General features: G+C 45.5%; 1 protein-coding gene across 3 annotated transcripts in view; it reads right to left on the bottom strand.

The window, feature by feature from the left end:
- The window catches only part of LOC112238163 (CXXC-type zinc finger protein 1-like), a 44,019-nt gene extending 35,126 nt beyond the window's left edge, over positions 1 to 8,893 (bottom strand). For all 3 annotated transcript variants that reach the window (XR_006079670.1, XR_006079671.1, XM_042304331.1), the window contains exons 1-4: positions 8,724 to 8,893; positions 7,899 to 8,029; positions 7,590 to 7,690; positions 7,070 to 7,395 (exon numbers count right to left, since the gene is read on the bottom strand). Coding sequence is in view for 1 of the 3 variants with exons in the window: in XM_042304331.1 (XP_042160265.1) it covers positions 7,070 to 7,395; positions 7,590 to 7,690; positions 7,899 to 8,029; positions 8,724 to 8,726 (561 nt within the window). In the remaining 2 variants the exon portion in view is untranslated. The remainder of the gene's footprint in view (positions 1 to 7,069; positions 7,396 to 7,589; positions 7,691 to 7,898; positions 8,030 to 8,723) is intronic.
- Between the last annotated feature and the right edge of the window lie 14,418 nt (positions 8,894 to 23,311).

Raw genomic sequence — 23,311 nt, 5'->3', positions numbered from 1 at the left:
TAGCTAGGTGGGGCAACCACATATCACAGTAGTTAGTATATTCATATTCAGATAGCTAGGTGGGACAACCACATATCCCAGTAGTTAGTATATTCAGATAGCTAGGTGGGGCAACCACATATTACAGTAGTTAGTAGCTAGGTGGGGCATAGTCAGATAGCTAGGTGGGATATTATATTCAGATAGCTATTCAGATAGCTAGGTGGGACAACCACATATCCCAGTCGTAAAGGTGTGAAAACCAAGAGACCAGACGTGGCAGAACTGAGTTCTCAGGTTGAGATGTACGGTTTGAGCATATCCTGAAGGTAGAGTTGGGCAGTTCCTCTTGCACCAGGGTCTTGTAGTGGATGCGAGCTTCGACTGGAAAGCAGTGGAGTGTGCAGAGGAATGGGGTAACATGAGAAAACTTGGGAAAGGTAAACAACTGGGTGGGCTGCGGCATTCTGGATAAGTTGCAGTGGTTTGAAGGCACAAGCGGGGAGCCCAGCCAACAGAGAGTTGCAGTAGTCCAGACGGGAGATGATGAATGCCTGGATTTGGACCTGCGCCACTTCCTGTGTGAGGTAGGGTCGTACTCTACAGATGTTCCACTTCCTGTGTGAGGTAGGGTCGTACTCTACAGATGTTCCACTTCCTGTGTGAGGTAGGGTCGTACTCTACGGATGTTCCTCTTCCTGTGTGAGGTAGGGTCGTACTCTACGGATGTTCCACTTCCTGTGTGAGGTAGGGTCGTACTCTACAGATGTTCCTCTTCCTGTGTGAGGTAGGGTCGTACTCTACAGATGTTCCACTTCCTGTGTGAGGTAGGGTCGTACTCTACGGATGTTCCACTTCCTGTGTGAGGTAGGGTCGTACTCTACGGATGTTGAGCATGAACCTGCAGGAGTGAGTCACTTCTTTTTTTAAACGTTTGCAGAGAACGACAGGGTGTTGTCCAGGGGTCACACCAAGGTTATTTGCACTCTGGGAGGGGGAACAAGTTTAGTTTTCTACCATTGTCGCTCTGCTGCCTGCAGCCCTGTTCTGTAGTGAGTCTCTCAGCCACGGAAGTTCGAGCCGACCAGGAGTTAAGTGAACAGTGGGAGTCAAAGTAGGTGGAAAGGGAGGAGAGTAGAGAGACTGAGTCATGAGACAGAAGGGAGAGATGATTTGATAGAAGAGGAAACAGTAGTGGGAGAGAGAGCGAAAATTGTGATGACGCATGACCATCTGGGTAGGGGCTGAGTGGGTAGGGTTGGAGGAGTGGGTATGACCATCTGGGTAGGAGGAGTGAGTATGACCATCTGAGTAGGGGCTGAGTGGGTAGGGGCTGAGTGGGTAGGGTTGGAGGAGTGAGCATGACCATCTGGGTAGGGGCTGAGTGGGCATGACCATCTGGGTAGGGGCTGAGTGGGTAGGGTTGGAGGAGTGGGTATGACCATCTGGGTAGGGGCTGAGTGGGTAGGGGATGAGTGGGTAGGAGGAGTGAGTATGACCATCTGGGTAGGGGCTGAGTGGGTAGGGTAGGAGGAGTGAGTATGACCATTTGGGTAGGGGCTGAATGGGTAGGGTTGGAGGAGTGGGTATGACCATCTGGGTAGGGGCTGAGTGGGTAGGGTAGGAGGAGAGATGGAGATACAAGGAGACAAAGTAGTGATCAGAAACATGTAGGTTGCAGTGAGATTAGCAGAAGAACAGCTTCTAGTGAAGATGAGTCCAAGCGTATGGCCTGAGACTGGGGAAGGGTGAAGTCAAAAGAGACAAACAGGTGGAAGAGGTGGAAAGAAAAGAGTCAATGTCGGGAGGTTGAAGTCTCCCAGTACGATGAGCAGTCAGCCATCATCTGGAAATGAGCTAATCAAGGTGTCAAGTTCATTGAGGAACTCTTCTTCAAGGGCACCTGGTGGGTGATAGACGGCAACAATATTAAGCTTGAGTGGACAAATGACAGTGACAGAACGGAATTCAAATGAGGAGATGAGAGAAAAGAGAGAAAAGAGAACATCTAAAATTAGGAGAAATAAGTAGCCCTGTGCCATCACCATGACGACCAGATGCTCTCAGACTATGAGACATCCCATAGTCAGATGACGAGAGAGCAGCTGGAGGAGCCGTGTTCTCTGGGGAAGTCCTTGTCTCCGTCAGGGCCAAAAGGTCTAGGGATTTTAGTGTAACAAAGTGTACTTTATTCACTTCATACTAACTAGGCTACTTTTACATTAAAAGTTTAAATTCGCTAGTCTGTCAAGCCCTCTCCCTCTAGAATGAAGTACAGTATATGCATCTTCTAGCAATCTATTTATAGGATAGGTCCTCGTAAGTCACAAAGTGAGCACCGCAGACTGCTGACTGTCCCGCCTAACCGGTATAATTTGTGTGCGCTGTGGTTGGTTGGATTTGAATTTCTTTAGACAGAGGGAGAGAGGATGTATGTCTCATTATTGTTTTCTGTATTTTTCTATATATTTTCTTTCATGTGTGTCAAATAGCAGAGTCGTGGCACCATAGGCTATCTACTGTGATTTGATTGAAAACTGAACAGCAAGTGTTGAATAGTTTATTAAAAAAAGTGTTGAACTGACTGAATAAAGTAGATTCTCCTATATCCCTTTACCGTTCATAAATCATACAACCTGGTTATATGTCCATGGTATCGCATCAGGGACAAGCAAACCAAAATATTTCCTTGGTTTCATTTCCTAGGATGTCTGGGTTTGCCAGACAGTGAAGCTGAAGTGAGGGACTCTCCTCTCATCAGATAAACCTTGTTCACACTGCAGGCCTTAACGCTCAAATCAGTTTTGTTTTTCAAATCCATTTTGGAATACTGACTGTTCAAACAGAAAGTTATAAGTGACCAAATCAGTGTATTCAGACACCAGTCATTAGCTGTCATAGTAATGACAGGTGTGTGCTCAGTGGTGTATGCCAGTGGTACCCAGCCAGGGGAACTAGGACCCCTGGAGGTACCTGGTCTATCCACATGGGGTACTAGGACCCTGGGGGTACCTGGTCTATCCACAGGGGGGACTAGGACCCTGGGGGTACCTGGCGTATCCACAGGGGGAACTAGGACCCCTGGAGGTTCCTGGCCTATCCACAGGGGGAACTAGGACCCCTGGATGTACCTGGCCTATCCACAGGGGGAACTAGGACCCCTGGAGGTACCTGGTCTATCCACATGGGGAACTAGGATCCCTGGAGGTACGTGGTCTATCCACATGGGGTACTAGGACCCAGGGGGAACCTGGCCTATCCACAGGGGGTACTAGGATCCCTGGGGGTACCTGGTCTATCCACAGGGGGTACCTGGCCTATCCACAGGGGGAACTAGGATCCCTAGAGGTAACTGGTCTATCCACATGGGGTACTAGGACCCAGGGGGTACCTGCCTATCCACAGGGGGTACTAGGATCCATGGGGGTACCTGATCTATCCACAGGGGTACCTGGCCTATCCACATGGGGTACTAGGACCCAGGGGGCACCTGGCCTATCCACCGGGGGTACTAGGATCCCTGGAGGTAACTGGTCTATCCACATGGGGTACTAGGACCCAGGGGGTACCTGGCCTATCCACAGGGGGTACTAGGATCCCTGGAGGTAACTGGTCTATCCACATGGGGTACTAGGACCCAGGGGGTACCTGGCCTATCCACAGGGGGTACTAGGATCCCTGGAGGTAACTGGTCTATCCACATGGGGTACTAGGACCCAGGGGGTACCTGGCCTATCCACAGGGGGTACTAGGATCCCTGGGGGTACCTGGTCTATCCACAGGGGTACCTGGCCTATCCACAGCGGGAACTAGGACCCCTGGAGGTATCTGGTCTATCCACAGGGGGTACTAGGACCCTGGGGGTACCTAGCCTATCCACAGGGGGAACTAGGACACCTGGAGGTACCTGGCCTATCCACAGGGGGAACTAGGACCCCTGGAGGTACCTGGTCTATCCACATGGGGAACTAGGATCCTTGGAGGTACTTGGTCTATCCACAGGGGGTACTAGGACCCAGGGGGAACCTGGCCTATCCACAGGGGGTACTAGGATCCCTGGGGGTACCTGGTCTATCCACAGGGGGTACCTGGCCTATCCACAGGGGGAACTAGGACCCCTGGAGGTACCTGGTCTATCCACAGGGGGAACTAAGACCCTGGGGGTACCTGGCCTATCCACAGGGGGAACTAGGACCCTGGGGGTACCTGGCCTATCCACAGGGGGAACTAGGACCCTGGGGGTACCTGGCCTATCCACAGGGGAACTAGGACACTGGGGGTACTTGGCCTATCCACAGGGGGAACTAGGACACTGGGGGTAATCCACAGGGGGAACTAGGACCCTGGGAGTACCTGGCCTATCCACAGGGGAACTAGGACACTGGGGGTACTTGGCCTATCCACAGGGGGTACTAGGACCCTGGGGTTACCTGGCCTATCCACAGGGGGTACTAGGACCCTGGGGGTACCTGTTCTATCCACAGGGGGTACTAGGATCCCTGGGGGTACCTGGCCTATCCACAGGGGGTACTAGGATCCCTGGGGGTACCTGGCCTATCCACAGGGGGTACTAGGACCCTGGGGGTACCTGGTCTATCCACAGGGGGTACTAGGACACCTGGGGGTACATGGCCTATCCACAGGGGGTACTAGGACCCTGGGGGTACCTGGCCTATCCACAGGGGGTACTAGGACCCCTGGGGGTACCTGGCCTATCCACAGGGGGAACTGGGATCCATGGGGGTACCTGGCCTATCCACAGGGGGTACTAGGTTCCCTGGGGGTACCTGGCCTATCCACAGGGGGTACTAGGTTCCCTGGGGGTACCTGGCCTATCCACAGGGGGTACTAGTGCCCCTGGGGGTACCTTGTCTATCCACAGGGGGCACTAGGACCCCTGGGGGTACCTGGCCTATCCACAGGGGGAACTAGGATCCCTGGGGGTACCTGGCCTATCCACAGGGGGAACTAGGATCCCTTGGGGTACCTGGCCTATCCACAGGGGGTACTAGGACCCTGGGGGTATCTGGCCTATCCACAGGGGGTACCTGGTCTATCCACAGGGGGTACTAGGTTCCCTGGGGGTACCTGGCCTATCCACAGGAGGTACTAGGGCCCCTGGGGGTACCTTGTCTATCCACAGGGGGAACTAGGACCCCTGAGGGTACCTGGCCTATCCACAGGGGGTACTCGAACCCCTGGAGGTACCTGGTCTATCCACAGGGGGTACTAGGACACCTGGGGGTACCTGGCCTATCCACAGGGGGTACTTGAGAAGCCTCGTGAAACCATAGACTTACTGGTAAAATGGACATGAGGGGGTACATCAGTTGGTGGTACAGTAACCGGAAAAGGTTGGTTAACTACTGGTGTAGGCTGATTGGCGGTGTTGCTCGTGTTTCCTATCACTCAAAAGTTATGTATCAAGATAAGGTGACAATAATGCCTACCATGGATGTTTCCCAATTGCTTTGAACGTTAAAAACCCTAGTGTCAGAAGACTTTTAAAGCCTCAAAGGATCCAACTTTCAAAACAAGTCCTTTTTGGCTAGCCACAACAGTCGACTAGTTAGCTAGCCACAACAGTCGACTAGTTAGCTAGCCACAACAGTCGACTTGCTAGCTAGCCACAACAGTCGACTTGCTAGCTAGCCACAACAGTCGACTTGCTAGCTAGACACATCAGTCGACTAGCTAGCTAGACACATCAGTCGACTAGCTAGCTAGACACATCAGTCGACTAGCTAGCTAGACACATCAGTCGACTAGCTAGCTAGACACAACAGTCGACTAGCTATTTAGTCACAACAGTCGAATAGCTAGCTAGACACAACAGTCGACTAGCTAGCTAGACACAACAGTCGACTAGCTAGCTAGCTACAACAGTCGACTAGCTAGCTAGACACAACAGTCGACTAGCAGGCTAGACACAACAGTCGACTAGCAGGCTAGCTACAACAGTCGACTAGCAGGCTAGCCACAACAGTCGACTAGCTAGCTAGGTAGCTGTTTAGATTTTACCACATTCACTCATTTGTTTGTAAATAATGAACAAACTACCAAATGTTCCTGTCAAACTGTCAACAGAGCAGCTAACAAGCAATAAGATATGTCAAATAACAGTCGAAAAACCACTTGAGGGCAAATATCAGATTTGACCGTTCAGACACAAAGCGCATGGCCAGGAATCAGATTTGACCGTTCAGACACAAGGTGCATGGCCAGGAATCAGATTTGACCGTTCAGACACAAGGCGCATGGCCAGGAATCAGATTTGTATACGAGCAAGTCCACAGAGTAAGTCCACAGAGTGAGTCCACAGAGTGAGTCCACAGAGTGAGTCCACAGAGGGAGTCCACAGAGTGAGTCCACAGAGGGAGTCCACAGAGTGAGTCCACAGAGGGAGTCCACAGAGGAGTCCACAGAGTGAGTCTACAAAGTGAGTCCACAGAGGGAGTCCACAGAGTGAGTCCACAGAGGGAGTCCACAGAGTGAGTCCACAGAGTGAGTCCACAGAGGGAGTCCACAGAGGGAGTCCACAGAGTGAGTCTACAAAGTGAGTCCACAGATGGAGTCCACAGAGGGAGTCCACAGAGTGAGTCCACAGAGGGAGTCCACAGAGTGAGTCCACAGAGTGAGTCCACAGAGTGAGTCCACAGAGGGAGTCCACAGAGGGAGTCCACAGAGTGAGTCCACAGAGGGAGTCCACAGAGGGAGTCCACAGAGTTAGTCATGAAACGTATTATGTGACTTGTTTAAGCACATTTTTACTCCTGAACTTATGTTGCCATAGCAAAAGGGTGAAATACTTATTGACTCAAGACATTTCAGTAATTCATTTGTAATTAAACTGCACAATTTTTTATATATATTTTTTTATATTCCACTTTGTCATTAAGGGGTATTGTGATGTCATCATGGGGTATTGTGATGTCATTATGGGGTATTGTGTGTAGGCCAGTGACCAAAACAAATCTACATTTAATCCATTTTAATTTCAGGCTGTAACACAACAACATATGGAAAATGTCAAGGGGTGTGAACACTTTCTGAAGGCACTGTATATATTCAGTGAATTATTGGTTGTTACCCGTGAACCTCTGCGGTGTTCTATATTCAGGTCTGGAGTGTGATGCTGCTTCTCTGTCTTCTCCTGGTCTCCCGTCTCCTTCTCCGTCTTCTCCTGGTCTCCCGTCTCCGTCTTCTCCTGGTCTCCCGTCTCCGTCTTCTCCTGGTCTCCCGTCTCCTTCTCCGTCTTCTCCTGGTCTCCCGTCTCCTTCTCCGTCTTCTCCTGGTCTCCCGTCTCCTTCTTCTCCTGGTCTCCCGTCTCCTTCTTCCCCTGGTCTCCCGTCTCCTTCTCTGTCTTCTCCTTGGTCTTCTTGGGACGATACTTTATCTCCAGGGTCCCGTCTTTGGCTAGATAACAACACAAGAATCAGTCGGTTTATTTCATTTAAATGATTGGATGTACATATCCCTTTAAGACTGCTTCATTGGCCGTTTCATTTTAGATCACAAAAGGAGTGCCATGGTTTTCGTGTTTGTCTCTTTTTCTCGACACGTCTGCATTGTTTGGTTATCATCATTACTAAAACAGAGGACAGACTTACCACGACATTTCTCACAGTACCACACCCGGATGACTTTAGCTGCCTTCTCTGATATGCCGATGCAGTCACCATGAAACCACTCGTTACAGCAGTCACAACCACTGCAGAGACAGAGACAGCGGAAACACATATGTGAGAGGCCTGTTCCACCGTCCATCTGTTGTTTGTCATCTTTGTTCGTTCGTTCGTTCGTTCGTTCGTTCGTTCAGACAGACAGACAGACAGACAGACAGACAGACAGACAGACAGACAGACAGACAGACAGACAGACAGAGACGGACGGACACAGACAGACAGACAGTCAGTTACATCATGAAGCAGTTGATGTCAGGTCTGCGACAGATACAGTAGACAGGTGCGTTTCCCCCCTCCATCATGGGTCCTACAGGTCTGTCAGGGCCAGGGGCTGGGTCGAGGTCTGATACCTCACTGTGACTGTCCTGAGGGGTAGAGGAGCAGAAGCAACATTTGATACATCCGGAGTGTGTGTGTGCGTGTGTGTGTGTGTGTGTGTGTGTGTGTGTGTGTGTGTGTGTGTGTGTGTGTGTGTGTGTGTGTGTGTGTGTGTGTGTGTGTGTGTGCGTGTGTGTGTGCGTGCATGTGTGTGTGTGTATTTGCCCATGGTGATGATAGCCTAAATTAGCTCAATTCTTATTATGTCAACAAAGATGAGAGGAAGAATCAATATTTAGTAAAGAAAAAACGATAATAGATTGACTAAGGAAATTGGAATTTGGCTTTAGGTATCCATATTAAAAAGTATATTGTTAAAATCTGTATTCATCTTGTTGCTCGGTGGTAACACTGGCAGCCCAATTCTGATCTTCCACTAAAATAATATTTTGACCAATCAAATCAGCTCTTTGCCAATATTTCGACAAATGTTGGCAATAATTAATTGGGCTGCTTGTGTAAACTTTGATTTGTTTTTCATTTGACTTTGAACGAATTAATTACTGAATTAATGTATATCAGAATTTTTAACATGAAACGACCATGACTAGAAAAACGATTATAAACCTGGTTTGCGATGCAGAATCACACATACACACATCACCGTATCATCCCGCTTTGTGAAGATGGACAATGCCCTATGGCTAGATGCTGAAAATGATGAGATGCTCTTCCACTTACCATGATGACTGGGGATCGCGTTGGGCGAGACACTTACAGAAAAACCGGGTAGAGTAGAGAAATAATGTCCAACCACTGCATGAGAAAATAAAACATTTGATTTCACATTTAGATGTTTTGATTTAGCACGATTTTGGTTCAAAACATCTGCAGAAAATGGTTGCTTCCGGTTCCTCCTTCTTTGGTTATTGTCAAAGCGAGCCACAAGTAGCATTTTGAGGTAGCGCGCCACCTGCTGTTTGTTAGGAGATAATGCAAGTCCAATTTCTACAACTCTGATCTGAAAAGTATTGCGTACCACCCCAACATGAAACAATACAAAAATATATATATTTTTCCGGGACGTTAAAATCAGGTTCATTTAGGTGCTCAAAAATACGTATTTTACGTATCTTTCAGGACTTTGAAAATACGTATTTTTATTCATTGGGGATCGGGGATACAGCCAAATATCAACTTCACATTTTCAATGAGGTAACCGTTATGTCACAACACTTTTTTTTAAACCTCTTGGAAAGTGGAGCCAACTGGAGGTCGCAACAGAACATTTTATTATTGTTCCCTTCTGCCTCTACCAGCTATCTTAGCTTTTTACAAAAGGCTTAAAAACTGGCAGCAATGATGTTGAAAGCAACTCAGGCAACAGAAATAACCAACAGAAGAATTCAACTACAATAACATTCTCAGTAAGTCCAGACAAAGTTGAATTACTGTTTAATTAACGGATACCAAGCCTCACTTTTCTCCACACCCCGAAAAGAAACAACAATAAATCAGATAAACCACAAAAACATCCTATGGCGTTCTGCATGAGCATCGAACAGCCCCCGTGATATGCAGCTGTTCAGGGAAGCTAGAAACCATTATACACAGGCAGTTAGAAAAGCCAAGGCTAGCTTTTTCAAGCAGAAATTTGCTTCCTGCAACACTAACTCAAAAAAGTTCTGGGACACTGTAAAGTCCATGGAGAATAAGAACACCTCCTCCCAGCTGCCCACTGCACTGAAGATAGGAAACACTGTCACCACTGATAAATCCACCATAATTGAGAATTTCAATAAGCATTTTTCTACGGCTGGCCATGTTTCCACCTGGCTACTCCTACCCCGGTCAACAGTCCAGCTACATTACCGTAGCAGCAGACCAGCTGATCAGTCCAGCTACATTACCGTAGCAGCAGACCAGCTGATCAGTCAAGCTACATTACCGTAGCAGCAGACCAGCTGATCAGTCCAGCTACATTACCGTAGCAGCAGACCAGCTGATCAGTCCAGCTACATTACCGTAGCAGCAGACCAGCTGATCAGTCCAGCTACATTACCGTAGCAGCAGACCAGCTGATCAGTCCAACTACATTACCGTAGCAGCAGACCAGCTGATCAGTCCAACTACATTACCGTAGCAGCAGACCAGCTGATCAGTCCAACTACATTACCGTAGCAGCAGACCAGCTGATCAGTCCAGCTACATTACCGTAGCAGCAGACCAGCTGCTGATGTTGAAAATCTTCATAGGTCAAATAAGCTTTTGAATTTCCTTTATATTTTTCGGCTACAAACAAAGTATTTCATTTATAACATTGTTTTGTTGTTGTTGTTGTGTTAATGGATCTATTCAATCCGTACGGCAGAAGTTCAGCGTTACAGCGCGATTGTAATTTAAAGGCAACGTTCTCACATTAGCATAGACAGTATTCACGGTATACCCGGCATAAGTCGGCTCAATCGGATATTAACTCTACATTTTTATGGCGCAATCTGCAACCCTTCAGTGATCCAGATTGATTAGAGCCCCTACTGTAATGAGGGTCACTTCAGTGATCCAGATTGATTAGAGCCCCTACTGTAATGAGGGTCACTTCAGTGATCCAGATTGATTAGAGCCCCTACTGTAATGAGGGTCACTTCAGTGATCCAGATTGATTAGAGCCCCTACTGTAATGAGGGTCACTTCAGTGATCCAGATTGATTAGAGCCCCAGCTACTGTAATGAGGGTCAGCTGATCAGTGATCCAGATTGATTAGAACCCCAGCTGACTGTAATGAGGGTCACTTCAGTGATCCAGATTGATTAGAGCCCCTACTGTAATGAGGGACACTTCAGTGATCCAGATTGATTAGAGCCCCTACTGTAATGAGGGTCACTTCAGTGATCCAGATTGATTAGAGCCCCAGCTGACTGTAATGAGGGTCACTTCAGTGATCCAGATTGATTAGAGCCCCTTTACTGTAATGAGGGTCACTTCAGTGATCCAGATTGATTAGAGCCCCTACTGTAATGAGGGTCACTTCAGTGATCCAGATTGATTAGAGCCCCTACTGTAATGAGGGTCACTTCAGTCATCCAGATTGATTAGAGCCCCTACTGTAATGAGGGTCACTTCAGTGATCCAGATTGATTAGAGCCCCTACTGTAATGAGGGTCACTTCAGTCATCCAGATTGATTAGAGCCCCTACTGTAATGAGGGTCACTTCAGTGATCCAGATTGATTAGAGCCCCTACTGTAATGAGGGTCACTTCAGTGATCCAGATTGATTAGAGCCCCTACTGTAATGAGGGTCACTTCAGTGATCCAGATTGATTAGAGCCCCTACTGTAATGAGGGTCACTTCAGTGATCCAGATTGATTAGAGCCCCTACTGTAATGAGGGTCACTTCAGTCATCCAGATTGATTAGAGCCCCTACTGTAATGAGGGTCACTTCAGTGATCCAGATTGATTAGAGCCCCTACTGTAATGAGGGTCACTTCAGTGATCCAGATTGATTAGAGCCCCTACTGTAATGAGGGTCACTTCAGTCATCCAGATTGATTAGAGCCCCTACTGTAATGAGGGTCACTTCAGTCCAGATTGATTAGAGCCCCTACTGTAATGAGGGTCACTTCAGTCATCCAGATTGATTAGAGCCCCTACTGTAATGAGGGTCACTTCAGTGATCCAGATTGATTAGAGCCCCTACTGTAATGAGGGTCACTTCAGTGATCCAGATTGATTAGAGCCCCTACTGTAATGAGGGTCACTTCAGTGATCCAGATTGATTAGAGCCCCTACTGTAATGAGGGTCACTTCAGTGATCCAGATTGATTAGAGCCCCTACTGTAATGAGGGTCACTTCAGTGATCCAGATTGATTAGAGCCCCTACTGTAATGAGGGTCACTTCAGTGATCCAGATTGATTAGAGCCCCTACTGTAATGAGGGTCACTTCAGTGATCCAGATTGATTAGAGCCCCTACTGTAATGAGGGTCACTTCAGTGATCCAGATTGATTAGAGCCCCTACTGTAATGAGGGTCACTTCAGTGATCCAGATTGATTAGAGCCCCTACTGTAATGAGGGTCACTTCAGTGATCCAGATTGATTAGAGCCCCTACTGTAATGAGGGTCACTTCAGTGATCCAGATTGATTAGAGCCCCTACTGTAATGAGGGTCACTTCAGTGATCCAGATTGATTAGAGCCCCTACTGTAATGAGGGTCACTTCAGTGATCCAGATTGATTAGAGCCCCTACTGTAATGAGGGTCACTTCAGTGATCCAGATTGATTAGAGCCCCTACTGTAATGAGGGTCACTTCAGTGATCCAGATTGATTAGAGCCCCTACTGTAATGAGGGTCACTTCAGTGATCCAGATTGATTAGAGCCCCTACTGTAATGAGGGTCACTTCAGTGATCCAGATTGATTAGAGCCCCTACTGTAATGAGGGTCACTTCAGTGATCCAGATTGATTAGAGCCCCTACTGTAATGAGGGTCACTTCAGTGATCCAGATTGATTAGAGCCCCTACTGTAATGAGGGTCACTTCAGTGATCCAGATTGATTAGAGCCCCTACTGTGAAGATGAGGGTCACTTCAGTGATCCAGATTGATTAGAGCCCCTACTGTAATGAGGGTCACTTCAGTGATCCAGATTGATTAGAGCCCCTACTGTAATGAGGGTCACTTCAGTGATCCAGATTGATTAGAGCCCCTACTGTAATGAGGGTCACTTCAGTGATCCAGATTGATTAGAGCCCCTACTGTAATGAGGGTCACTTCAGTGATCCAGATTGATTAGAGCCCCTACTGTAATGAGGGTCACTTCAGTGATCCAGATTGATTAGAGCCCCTACTGTAATGAGGGTCACTTCAGTGATCCAGATTGATTAGAGCCCCTACTGTAATGAGGGTCACTTCAGTGATCCAGATTGATTAGAGCCCCTACTGTAATGAGGGTCACTTCAGTGATCCAGATTGATTAGAGCCCCTACTGTAATATGGATAATTTCTGAGATATTTTATATCAGATCATAAAATATGTAAACAACATTTTACATGTTTCATTGATATTTTTGTTCAATGTGGATTCCAGGGTTAAGTTGTTCTACACCCATAATATAGATTCCAGGGTTAAGTTGTTCTACACCCATAATATAGATTCCAGGGTTAAGTTGTTCTACACCCATAATATAGATTCCAGGGTTAAGTTGTTCTACACCCATAATATAGATTCCAGGGTTAAGTTGTTCTACACCCATAATATAGATTCCAGGGTTAAGTTGTTCTACACCCATAATATAGATTCCAGGGTTAAGTTGTTCTACACCCATAATATAGATTCCAGGGTTAAGTTGTTCTACACCCATAATATAGATTCCAGGGTTAAGTTGTTCTACACCCATAATATAGATTCCAGGGTTAAGTTGTTCTACACCCATAATATAGATTCTATGGTTAAGTTGTTCTACACCCATAATATAGATTCCAGGGTTAAGTTGTTCTACACCCATAATATAGATTCCAGGGTTAAGTTGTTCTACACCCATAATATAGATTCTATGGTTAAGTTGTTCTACACCCATAATATAGATTCCAGGGTTAAGTTGTTCTACACCCATAATATAGATTCCAGGGTTAAGTTGTTCTACACCCATAATATAGATTCCAGGGTTAAGTTGTTCTACACCCATAATATAGATTCCAGGGTTAAGTTGTTCTACACCCATAATATAGATTCCAGGGTTAAGTTGTTCTACACCCATAATATAGATTCTACACCCATAATATAGGGTTAAGTTGTTCTACACCCATAATATAGATTCCATGGTTAAGTTGTTCTACACCCATAATATAGATTCTATGGTTAAGTTGTTCTACACCCATAATATAGATTCTATGGTTAAGTTGTTCTACACCCATAATATAGATTCTATGGTTACGTTGTTCCACACCCATAATATAGATTCCAGGGTTAAGTTGTTCTACACCCATAATATAGATTCCAGGGTTAAGTTGTTCTACACCCATAATATAGATTCTATGGTTAAGTTGTTCCACACCCATAATATAGATTCCAGGGTTAAGTTGTTCCACACCCATAATATAGATTCCAGGGTTAAGTTGTTCCACACCCATAATATAGATTCCAGGGTTACAGTAAGTTGTTCCACACCCATAATATAGATTCCAGGGTTACAGTAAGTTGTTCCACAGTTTCAGACCTGAATAAAAACACACAATCTTTCCAACAGCAAGAACATGTTTTATATTATAAGAGCAATTAAATATTCACGTTTTCATATCGCTGCATTTTAATTTAAACAAAAATACCTACAGTATGTATATACAGCCATAAAATGTTTGTTAAAATAACGCTGATGCACACGTACACGTCCTAATGTCCTGACAATTTTACAAGGACCTTTTCCCTTCCCTTACATCGCTAGACATTCATGTTTATAATACAGTCCATTCAATAAAAGTGCTGACACATGCTAACAGAGATCACAATAACGTCATGAAGACATTTCATTTACAACGGCCTACTTCTCCTTCCTGTATCTTACGTACCCCCCCCCTCCCCCACAGATCATGACATCATCTGGCGAGCAGAGGGGACACGACGGATGAATTAAAGTACACAGGGGTAAGAATGGAAATGGCCCCTGCTAAGTCTGGTTGATAATATGGAGCATCAGAGGAAGAACCGGTCGAAGCAACACACAGAGCATTGGGAATTACATGACCTAGTACACAGGCTGAGTCTCTGTCCGTCAGCCCTGGGCCAGCCAATCAGAAAGCGGTAAATCCTGAGTGGTGGTGTGGGGGAGTTAGAAGGGGAGGAGCCATGGTGGAGTACGAACTGGGGGTGGTGAGGCAGGATTGGAGGAGAGGCACTGTTTTTGCAAAACCTTTTGATAAAGCCGGTGTGTGTTCTGATCCTGTATACAAAGGTGTGTACTTCGTTAGTCCAGTTATCTTAAAAGTCCGTAAAGACCAACCGTGTGTTAGCGATTGTTAGCAAAGTTAGTAACTGTTAGATCAAACCAGACGTCCATAGTACTGCAGTTCCAATGGCTCGCCCCACACAAAATAAACAAACAGTCGCATCTTCAATCATCTTGGCGCATTTGATCATCTTGGCCATGTTCTGTTCTAATCTCCACCCAGCACAGCCAGAAGAGGACTGGCCACCCCACATAGCCTGGTTCCTCTCTGGGTTTCTAATCTCCACCCGGCACAGCCAGAAGAGGACTGGTCACCCTTCATAGCCTGGTTCCTCTCTAGGTTTCTTCCTAGGTTTTGGCCTTTCTAGGGAGTTTTTCCTAGCCACCGTGCTGCTACACCTGCATTGCTTGCTGTTTGGGGTTTTAGGCTGGGTTTCTGTACAGCACTTTGAGATATCAGCTGATGTAAGAAGGGCTTTGTAAATACATTTGATTTGATTCAAACAGTAGTACAAACAGCCCAAAACAATTGTTAACAGTAATAGTAGTAGCTGTTACACCACACCAACAATAGCAAAAGTAGCATCAGTAGGAATCTTCATTGTCATTGTAGTTTAATCCCAACAATTCTGTCCTCAACCATGTAAATTCATTCCTCTCAAGTACCATCAATGTCTAAGAGGATGACCTGGGAACGCAGATATGTCTGAGAGGATGACCTAGGGATGCTGATATGTCTGAGAGGATGACCTGGGAATGCTGATATGTCTGAGAGGATGACCTGGGAACGCTGATATGTCTAAGAGGATGACCTGGGAACGCTGGTATGTCTAAGAGGATGACCTGGGAACGCTGATATGTCTGAGAGGATGACCTGGGAACGCTGATATGTCTAAGAGGATGACCCGGGAATGCTGATATGTCTAAGAGGATGACCTGGGAACCCTGATATGTCTGAGAGGATGACCTGGGATCGCTGATATGTCTGAGAGGGAAATGACCTGGGAAGGCAGATATGTCTAAGTTGATGACCTGGGAATTATGATATGTCTTACAGGATTGATGACCTGGGAACACTGATATGTCTGAGCTGATGACCTGGGAACGCAGATATGTCTGAGAGGATGACCTAGGGACGCTGATATGTCTGAGAGGATGACCTGGGAATGCTGATATGTCTGAGAGGATGACCTGGGAATGCTGATATGTCTGAGAGGATGACCTGGGAATGATGATATGTCTGAGAGGATGACCTGGGAATGCTGATATGTCTTAGAGGATGTCCTGGGAACACTGATATGTCTAAGAGGATGACCTGGGAACGCTGATATATCTTAGAGGATGTCCTGGGAACACTGATATGTCTAAGAGGAAGGATGAACTGGGAACACTGATATGTCTGAGCTGATGACTTGGAACGCAGAAATGTCTAAGTTGATGACCGGGGAATTATGATATGTCTTACAGGATTGATGACATGGGAACAGAGATATGTCTACGAGGATGACCTGGGAACACTGATATGTCTGAGCTGATGACTTGGAACGCAGATATGTCTAATAGGATGCCCAAGGAATGCAGATATGTCTAAGTGGATGACCTGGGAACGCTGATACATCTACGGGGATGACCTGGGAACACTGATATGTCTACAAGGATGACCTGGGAACACTGATATGTCTAAGAGGATAACCTGGGAACACTGATATGTCTAAGAGGATAACCTGGGAACACTGATATGTCTAAGAGGATGACCTGGGAACACTGATATGTCTAAGAGGAAGGAAGACCTGGGAACACTGATATGTCTGAGCTGATGACTTGGAACGCAGAAATGTCTAAGAGGATGTCCAAGGAATGCAGGTATGTCAAGGAGGATGACCTGGGAATACTGATATGTCATAGAGGATGACCTGGGAATGCTGGTATGTCTTAGAGGATGATCTGGGAACACTGATATGTCTAAGAGGAAGGATGACCTGGGAACACTGATATGTCTAAGAGGATGACCTGGGAATGCTGATATGTCTAAGAGGATGCCCAAGGAATGCAGATATGTCTAAGATGAAGACCTGGGAACGCTGATATGTCTGAGATGATGACCTGGGAACGCAGATATGTCTGAGAGGATGACCTAGGGATGCTGATATGTCTGAGAGGATGACCTGGGAATGCTGATATGTCTGAGAGGATGACCTGGGAACGCTGATATGTCTAAGAGGATGACCTGGGAACGCTGGTATGTCTAAGAGGATGACCTGGGAACGCTGATATGTCTGAGAGGATGACCTGGGAACGCTGATATGTCTAAGAGGATGACCGGGAATGCTGATATGTCTAAGAGGATGACCTGGGAACCCTGATATGTCTGAGAGGATGACCTGGGATCGCTGATATGTCTGAGAGGGAAATGACCTGGGAAGGCAGATATGTCTAAGTTGATGACCTGGGAATTATGATATGTCTTACAGGATTGATGACCTGGGAACACTGATATGTCTGAGCTGATGACCTGGGAACGCAGATATGTCTGAGAGGATGACCTAGGGACGCTGATATGTCTGAGAGGATGACCTGGGAATGCTGATATGTCTGAGAGGATGACCTGGGAATGCTGATATGTCTGAGAGGATGACCTGGGAATGATGATATGTCTGAGAGGATGACCTGGGAATGCTGATATGTCTTAGAGGATGTCCTGGGAACACTGATATGTCTAAGAGGATGACCTGGGAACGCTGATATATCTTAGAGGATGTCCTGGGAACACTGATATGTCTAAGAGGAAGGATGAACTGGGAACACTGATATGTCTGAGCTGATGACTTGGAACGCAGAAATGTCTAAGTTGATGACCGGGGAATTATGATATGTCTTACAGGATTGATGACATGGGAACAGAGATATGTCTACGAGGATGACCTGGGAACACTGATATGTCTGAGCTGATGACTTGGAACGCAGATATGTCTAATAGGATGCCCAAGGAATGCAGATATGTCTAAGTGGATGACCTGGGAACGCTGATACATCTACGGGGATGACCTGGGAACACTGATATGTCTACAAGGATGACCTGGGAACACTGATATGTCTAAGAGGATAACCTGGGAACACTGATATGTCTAAGAGGATAACCTGGGAACACTGATATGTCTAAGAGGATGACCTGGGAACACTGATATGTCTAAGAGGAAGGATGACCTGGGAACACTGATATGTCTGAGCTGATGACTTGGAACGCAGAAATGTCTAAGAGGATGTCCAAGGAATGCAGGTATGTCAAGGAGGATGACCTGGGAATACTGATATGTCATAGAGGATGACCTGGGAATGCTGGTATGTCTTAGAGGATGATCTGGGAACACTGATATGTCTAAGAGGAAGGATGACCTGGGAACACTGATATGTCTAAGAGGATGACCTGGGAATGCTGATATGTCTAAGAGGATGCCCAAGGAATGCAGATATGTCTAAGATGAAGACCTGGGAACGCTGATATGTCTGAGAGGATGACCTGGGAACGCTGATATGTCTAAGAGGATGACCCGGGAATGCTGATATGTCTAAGAGGATGACCTGGGAACCCTGATATGTCTGAGAGGATGACCTGGGATCGCTGATATGTCTGAGAGGGAAATGACCTGGGAAGGCAGATATGTCTAAGTTGATGACCTGGGAATTATGATATGTCTTACAGGATTGATGACCTGGGAACACTGATATGTCTGAGCTGATGACCTGGGAACGCAGATATGTCTGAGAGGATGACCTAGGGACGCTGATATGTCTGAGAGGATGACCTGGGAATGCTGATATGTCTGAGAGGATGACCTGGGAATGCTGATATGTCTGAGAGGATGACCTGGGAATGATGATATGTCTGAGAGGATGACCTGGGAATGCTGATATGTCTTAGAGGATGTCCTGGGAACACTGATATGTCTAAGAGGATGACCTGGGAACGCTGATATATCTTAGAGGATGTCCTGGGAACACTGATATGTCTAAGAGGAAGGATGAACTGGGAACACTGATATGTCTGAGCTGATGACTTGGAACGCAGAAATGTCTAAGTTGATGACCGGGGAATTATGATATGTCTTACAGGATTGATGACATGGGAACAGAGATATGTCTACGAGGATGACCTGGGAACACTGATATGTCTGAGCTGATGACTTGGAACGCAGATATGTCTAATAGGATGCCCAAGGAATGCAGATATGTCTAAGTGGATGACCTGGGAACGCTGATACATCTACGGGGATGACCTGGGAACACTGATATGTCTACAAGGATGACCTGGGAACACTGATATGTCTAAGAGGATAACCTGGGAACACTGATATGTCTAAGAGGATAACCTGGGAACACTGATATGTCTAAGAGGATGACCTGGGAACACTGATATGTCTAAGAGGAAGGATGACCTGGGAACACTGATATGTCTGAGCTGATGACTTGGAACGCAGAAATGTCTAAGAGGATGTCCAAGGAATGCAGGTATGTCAAGGAGGATGACCTGGGAATACTGATATGTCATAGAGGATGACCTGGGAATGCTGGTATGTCTTAGAGGATGATCTGGGAACACTGATATGTCTAAGAGGAAGGATGACCTGGGAACACTGATATGTCTAAGAGGATGACCTGGGAATGCTGATATGTCTAAGAGGATGCCCAAGGAATGCAGATATGTCTAAGATGAAGACCTGGGAACGCTGATATGTCTGAGATGATGACCTGGGAACTCTGAAATGTCTAAGAAGATGACCTGGGAACTCTGAAATGTCTAAGAAGATGACCTGGGAACTCTGAAATGTCTAAGAAGATGACCTGGGAACTCTGAAATGTCTAAGAAGATGACATGGGAACTCTGATATGCCTGAGAGGATGAATGACCTGGGAATGCAGATATATCTATGACGATGACCTGGAAATGCTGATATGTCTAAGAGGATGACCTGGGAATGCTGATATGCCTGAGAGGATGGATGACCTGCGAACGCTGATTTGTTTAAGTGTATGACTTGGGAATGCTGATATGACTAAGAGGATGAATGACCTGGGAACACAGATATGTCTGAGAGGATGACCTGGGAACACAGATATGTCTGAGTGGATGACCTAGGGATGCTGATATGTCTAAGAGGATGACCTAGGGATGCTGATATGTCTAAGAGGATGACCTAGGGATGCTGATATGTCTAAGAGGATGACCTAGGGACGCTGATATGTCTAAGAGGATGACCTATGGATGCTGATATGTCTAAGAGGATGACCTAGGGATGCTGATATGTCTAAGAGGATGACCTAGGGACGCTGATATGTCTAAGAGGATGACCTATGGACGCTGATATGTCTAAGAGGATGACCTGGGAACACTGATATGTCTAAGAGGAAGAATGACCTGGGAACACTGATATGTCTGAGCTGATGACTTGGAACGCAGAAATGTCTAAGAGGATGACCTGGGAACGCTGATATGTCTAAGTTGATGACCTGGGAATTATGATATGTCTTACAGGATTGATGACATGGGAACAGAGATATGTCTACGAGGATGACCTGGGAACACTGATATGTCTGGGCTGATGACTTGGAATGCAGATATGTATAAGAGGATGCCCAAGGAATGCAGATATGTCTAAGTGGAAGGATGACCTGGGAACACTGATATGTCTAAGAGGATGACCTGGGAATGCAGATATGTCTAAGATGATCACCTGGGAACGCTGATATGTCTAAGAGGATGGCCTGGGAACGCAGATATGTCTAAGATAATGACCTATGGATGCTGATATGTCTAAGAGGATGACCTATGGACGCTGATATGTCTACGAGGATGACCTGGGAATGCTGATATGTCTAAGAGGATGACCTATGGACGCTGATATGTCTAAGAGGATGACCTGGGAATGCTGATGTGTCTAAGAGGATGGCCTGGGAATGCTGATGTGTCTAAGAGGATGACCTGGGAATGCTGATGTGTCTAAGAGGATGACCTGGGAATGCTGATGTGTCTAAGAGGATGACCTGGGAATGCTGATGTGTCTAAGAGGATGGCCTGGGAACGCCTATATTTTGTTATGTTTTTTTTGCTCCATCCAAATATATATATATTTGTAAGTGTACCCGTTTTACACAGTGACCAGAAAGTGTTAGTTCAAGTACAAGCATACCAGTATTTTCAGTAGGACAGATTTTCTCTATATTTGTACTTTATCTTGGGTGAATTGTAAAAATCATATTTCCGTGGCAGTAAGTGATAATGACTTGAAAGAACATATAAAATGCTCAATGACTGCATAAATTGTTTTATTAGAATTCCTGAAAGTATTGAGGGAGTTGCGCTGGTAATTTTTTTTTGCAAATACTAAACTAATATACTTTACAGTACACATGTTTTTTTTGTGTAAACAAGAAATCTAAATAGGGAAACATGCTTTCTATCATTACTAAATCGTGTGTAAACCTAATGCTAATCGTGGGTGTGTAAACCTTATGCTATTCATGGGTGTGTAAACCTAATGCTAATCATGGGAGTGTAAACCTAATGTTAATCGTGGGAGTGTAAACCTAATGCTAATTGTGGGTGTGTAAACCTAATGCTAATCGTGGGAGTGCAAACCTAATGCTAATCGTGGGTGTGTAAACCTAATGCTAATCATGGGAGTGTAAAGCCCCAAGATATTTTAATATTCTATACTGGAATGGTTGGGACAGAAGCCCCAAGATATTTTCATATTCTATACTGGAATGGTTGGGACAGAAGCCCCAAGATATTTTCATATTCTATACTGGAATGGTTGGGACAGAAGCCCCAAGATATTTTCCTATTCTGTACTGGAATGGTTGGGACAGAAGCCCCAAGATATTTTCATATTCTATACTGGAATGGTTGGGACAGAAGCCCCAAGATATTTTCATTTTCTATACTGGAATGGTTGGGACAGAAGCCCCAAGATATTTTCATATTCTATACTGGAATGGTTGGCTCATTCCACTGTACCAAATATACAGTATATTCAAAGAAAATCATTGACAAATATTTGATAGGACTACAAGACATTTCACCTGTTGTTGTCCCATGTGATTGGGGAGTGTTTATGATGTAACACTTATAGTCCTCCATTTGATAGGACTACAAGACATTTCACCTGTTGTTGTCCCAAGTGATTGGGGAGTGTTTATGATGTAACACGTATAGTCCTCCATTTGATAGGACTACAAGACATTTCACCTGTTGATGTCCCAAGTGATTGGGGAGTGTTTATGATGTAACATGTATAGTCCTCCATTTGATAGGACTACAAGACATTTCACCTGTTGATGTCCCATGTGATTGGGGAGTGTTTATGATGTAACACTTATAGTCCTCCAGCACTTTGGATTTGAAATCATACAGTCACTATGAGGTCAAAGTGCAATGTTTCCAAACACTATTTCATTCACGTGGATGCTACCATGATTATGGATAATCCTGAATTAATCATGAATAATGATGAGTAAGAAAGTTACAGAGGCATAAATTATGGTGGGAGGGACCCCCAACTCATGCTAACCTCCCCTGTTATTGTAATGGTGAGAGGTTAGCATGTCTTGGGGTTATGATATAAAATGCTAACCTCCCCTGTTATTGTAATGGTGAGAGGTTAGCATGTCTTGGGGTTATGATATAAAATGCTAACCTCCCCTGTTATTGTAATGTGGGGAGGTTAGCATGTCTTGGAGGTATGATATAAAATGCTAACCTCCCCTGTTATTGTAATGTGGGGAGGTTAGCATGTCTTGGAGGTATGATATAAAATGCTAACCTCCACTGTTATTGTAATGGGGAGAGGTTAGCATGCCTTGGGGGTATGATATTCGTGCGTTTGTAACTTTCACACTCATCGTTATTCCTGATTCATTCAGAGTTATCCATAATCATGGTATCATCCACATTAATGTAGAAGTGTTTAGAAACATATTCTATTCTTATTTACAATAAAAGTGAAAAGTGACATAAAAGTGACACAATACATTATTTACAATTAATTTCTATTGGTCACAAAATAATCAGGAACACAACCAGAACAAACAGCAGATGCATCCAACAAGTTTGTAAAGTCACAAGCCTGATGTAATCAATGCGTGCTAGGAATATAGGACCAAATAGTAAACTTCAGTACACATAAGAGAATTTGTACCAATACTCTTAAAATGTGGAGACTACATACACAAATTGCTGTCATTTCTAAACGGTTCACCCGATATGATTGAGAATACACTCCAATTAAAGCTGACAGTCTGCACATTAACCTCACAGTCACATGTATAATTTCAAAACCTGCTGGAGTACAAAAGAGCCCCCAAAAAAACTACACGTGTCACTG

This window comes from Oncorhynchus tshawytscha, linkage group LG22, assembly GCF_018296145.1.
Source record: "Oncorhynchus tshawytscha isolate Ot180627B linkage group LG22, Otsh_v2.0, whole genome shotgun sequence".
NCBI lineage: Eukaryota > Metazoa > Chordata > Actinopteri > Salmoniformes > Salmonidae > Oncorhynchus > Oncorhynchus tshawytscha.
This window is presented reverse-complemented; position numbering and strand designations above follow the sequence as displayed.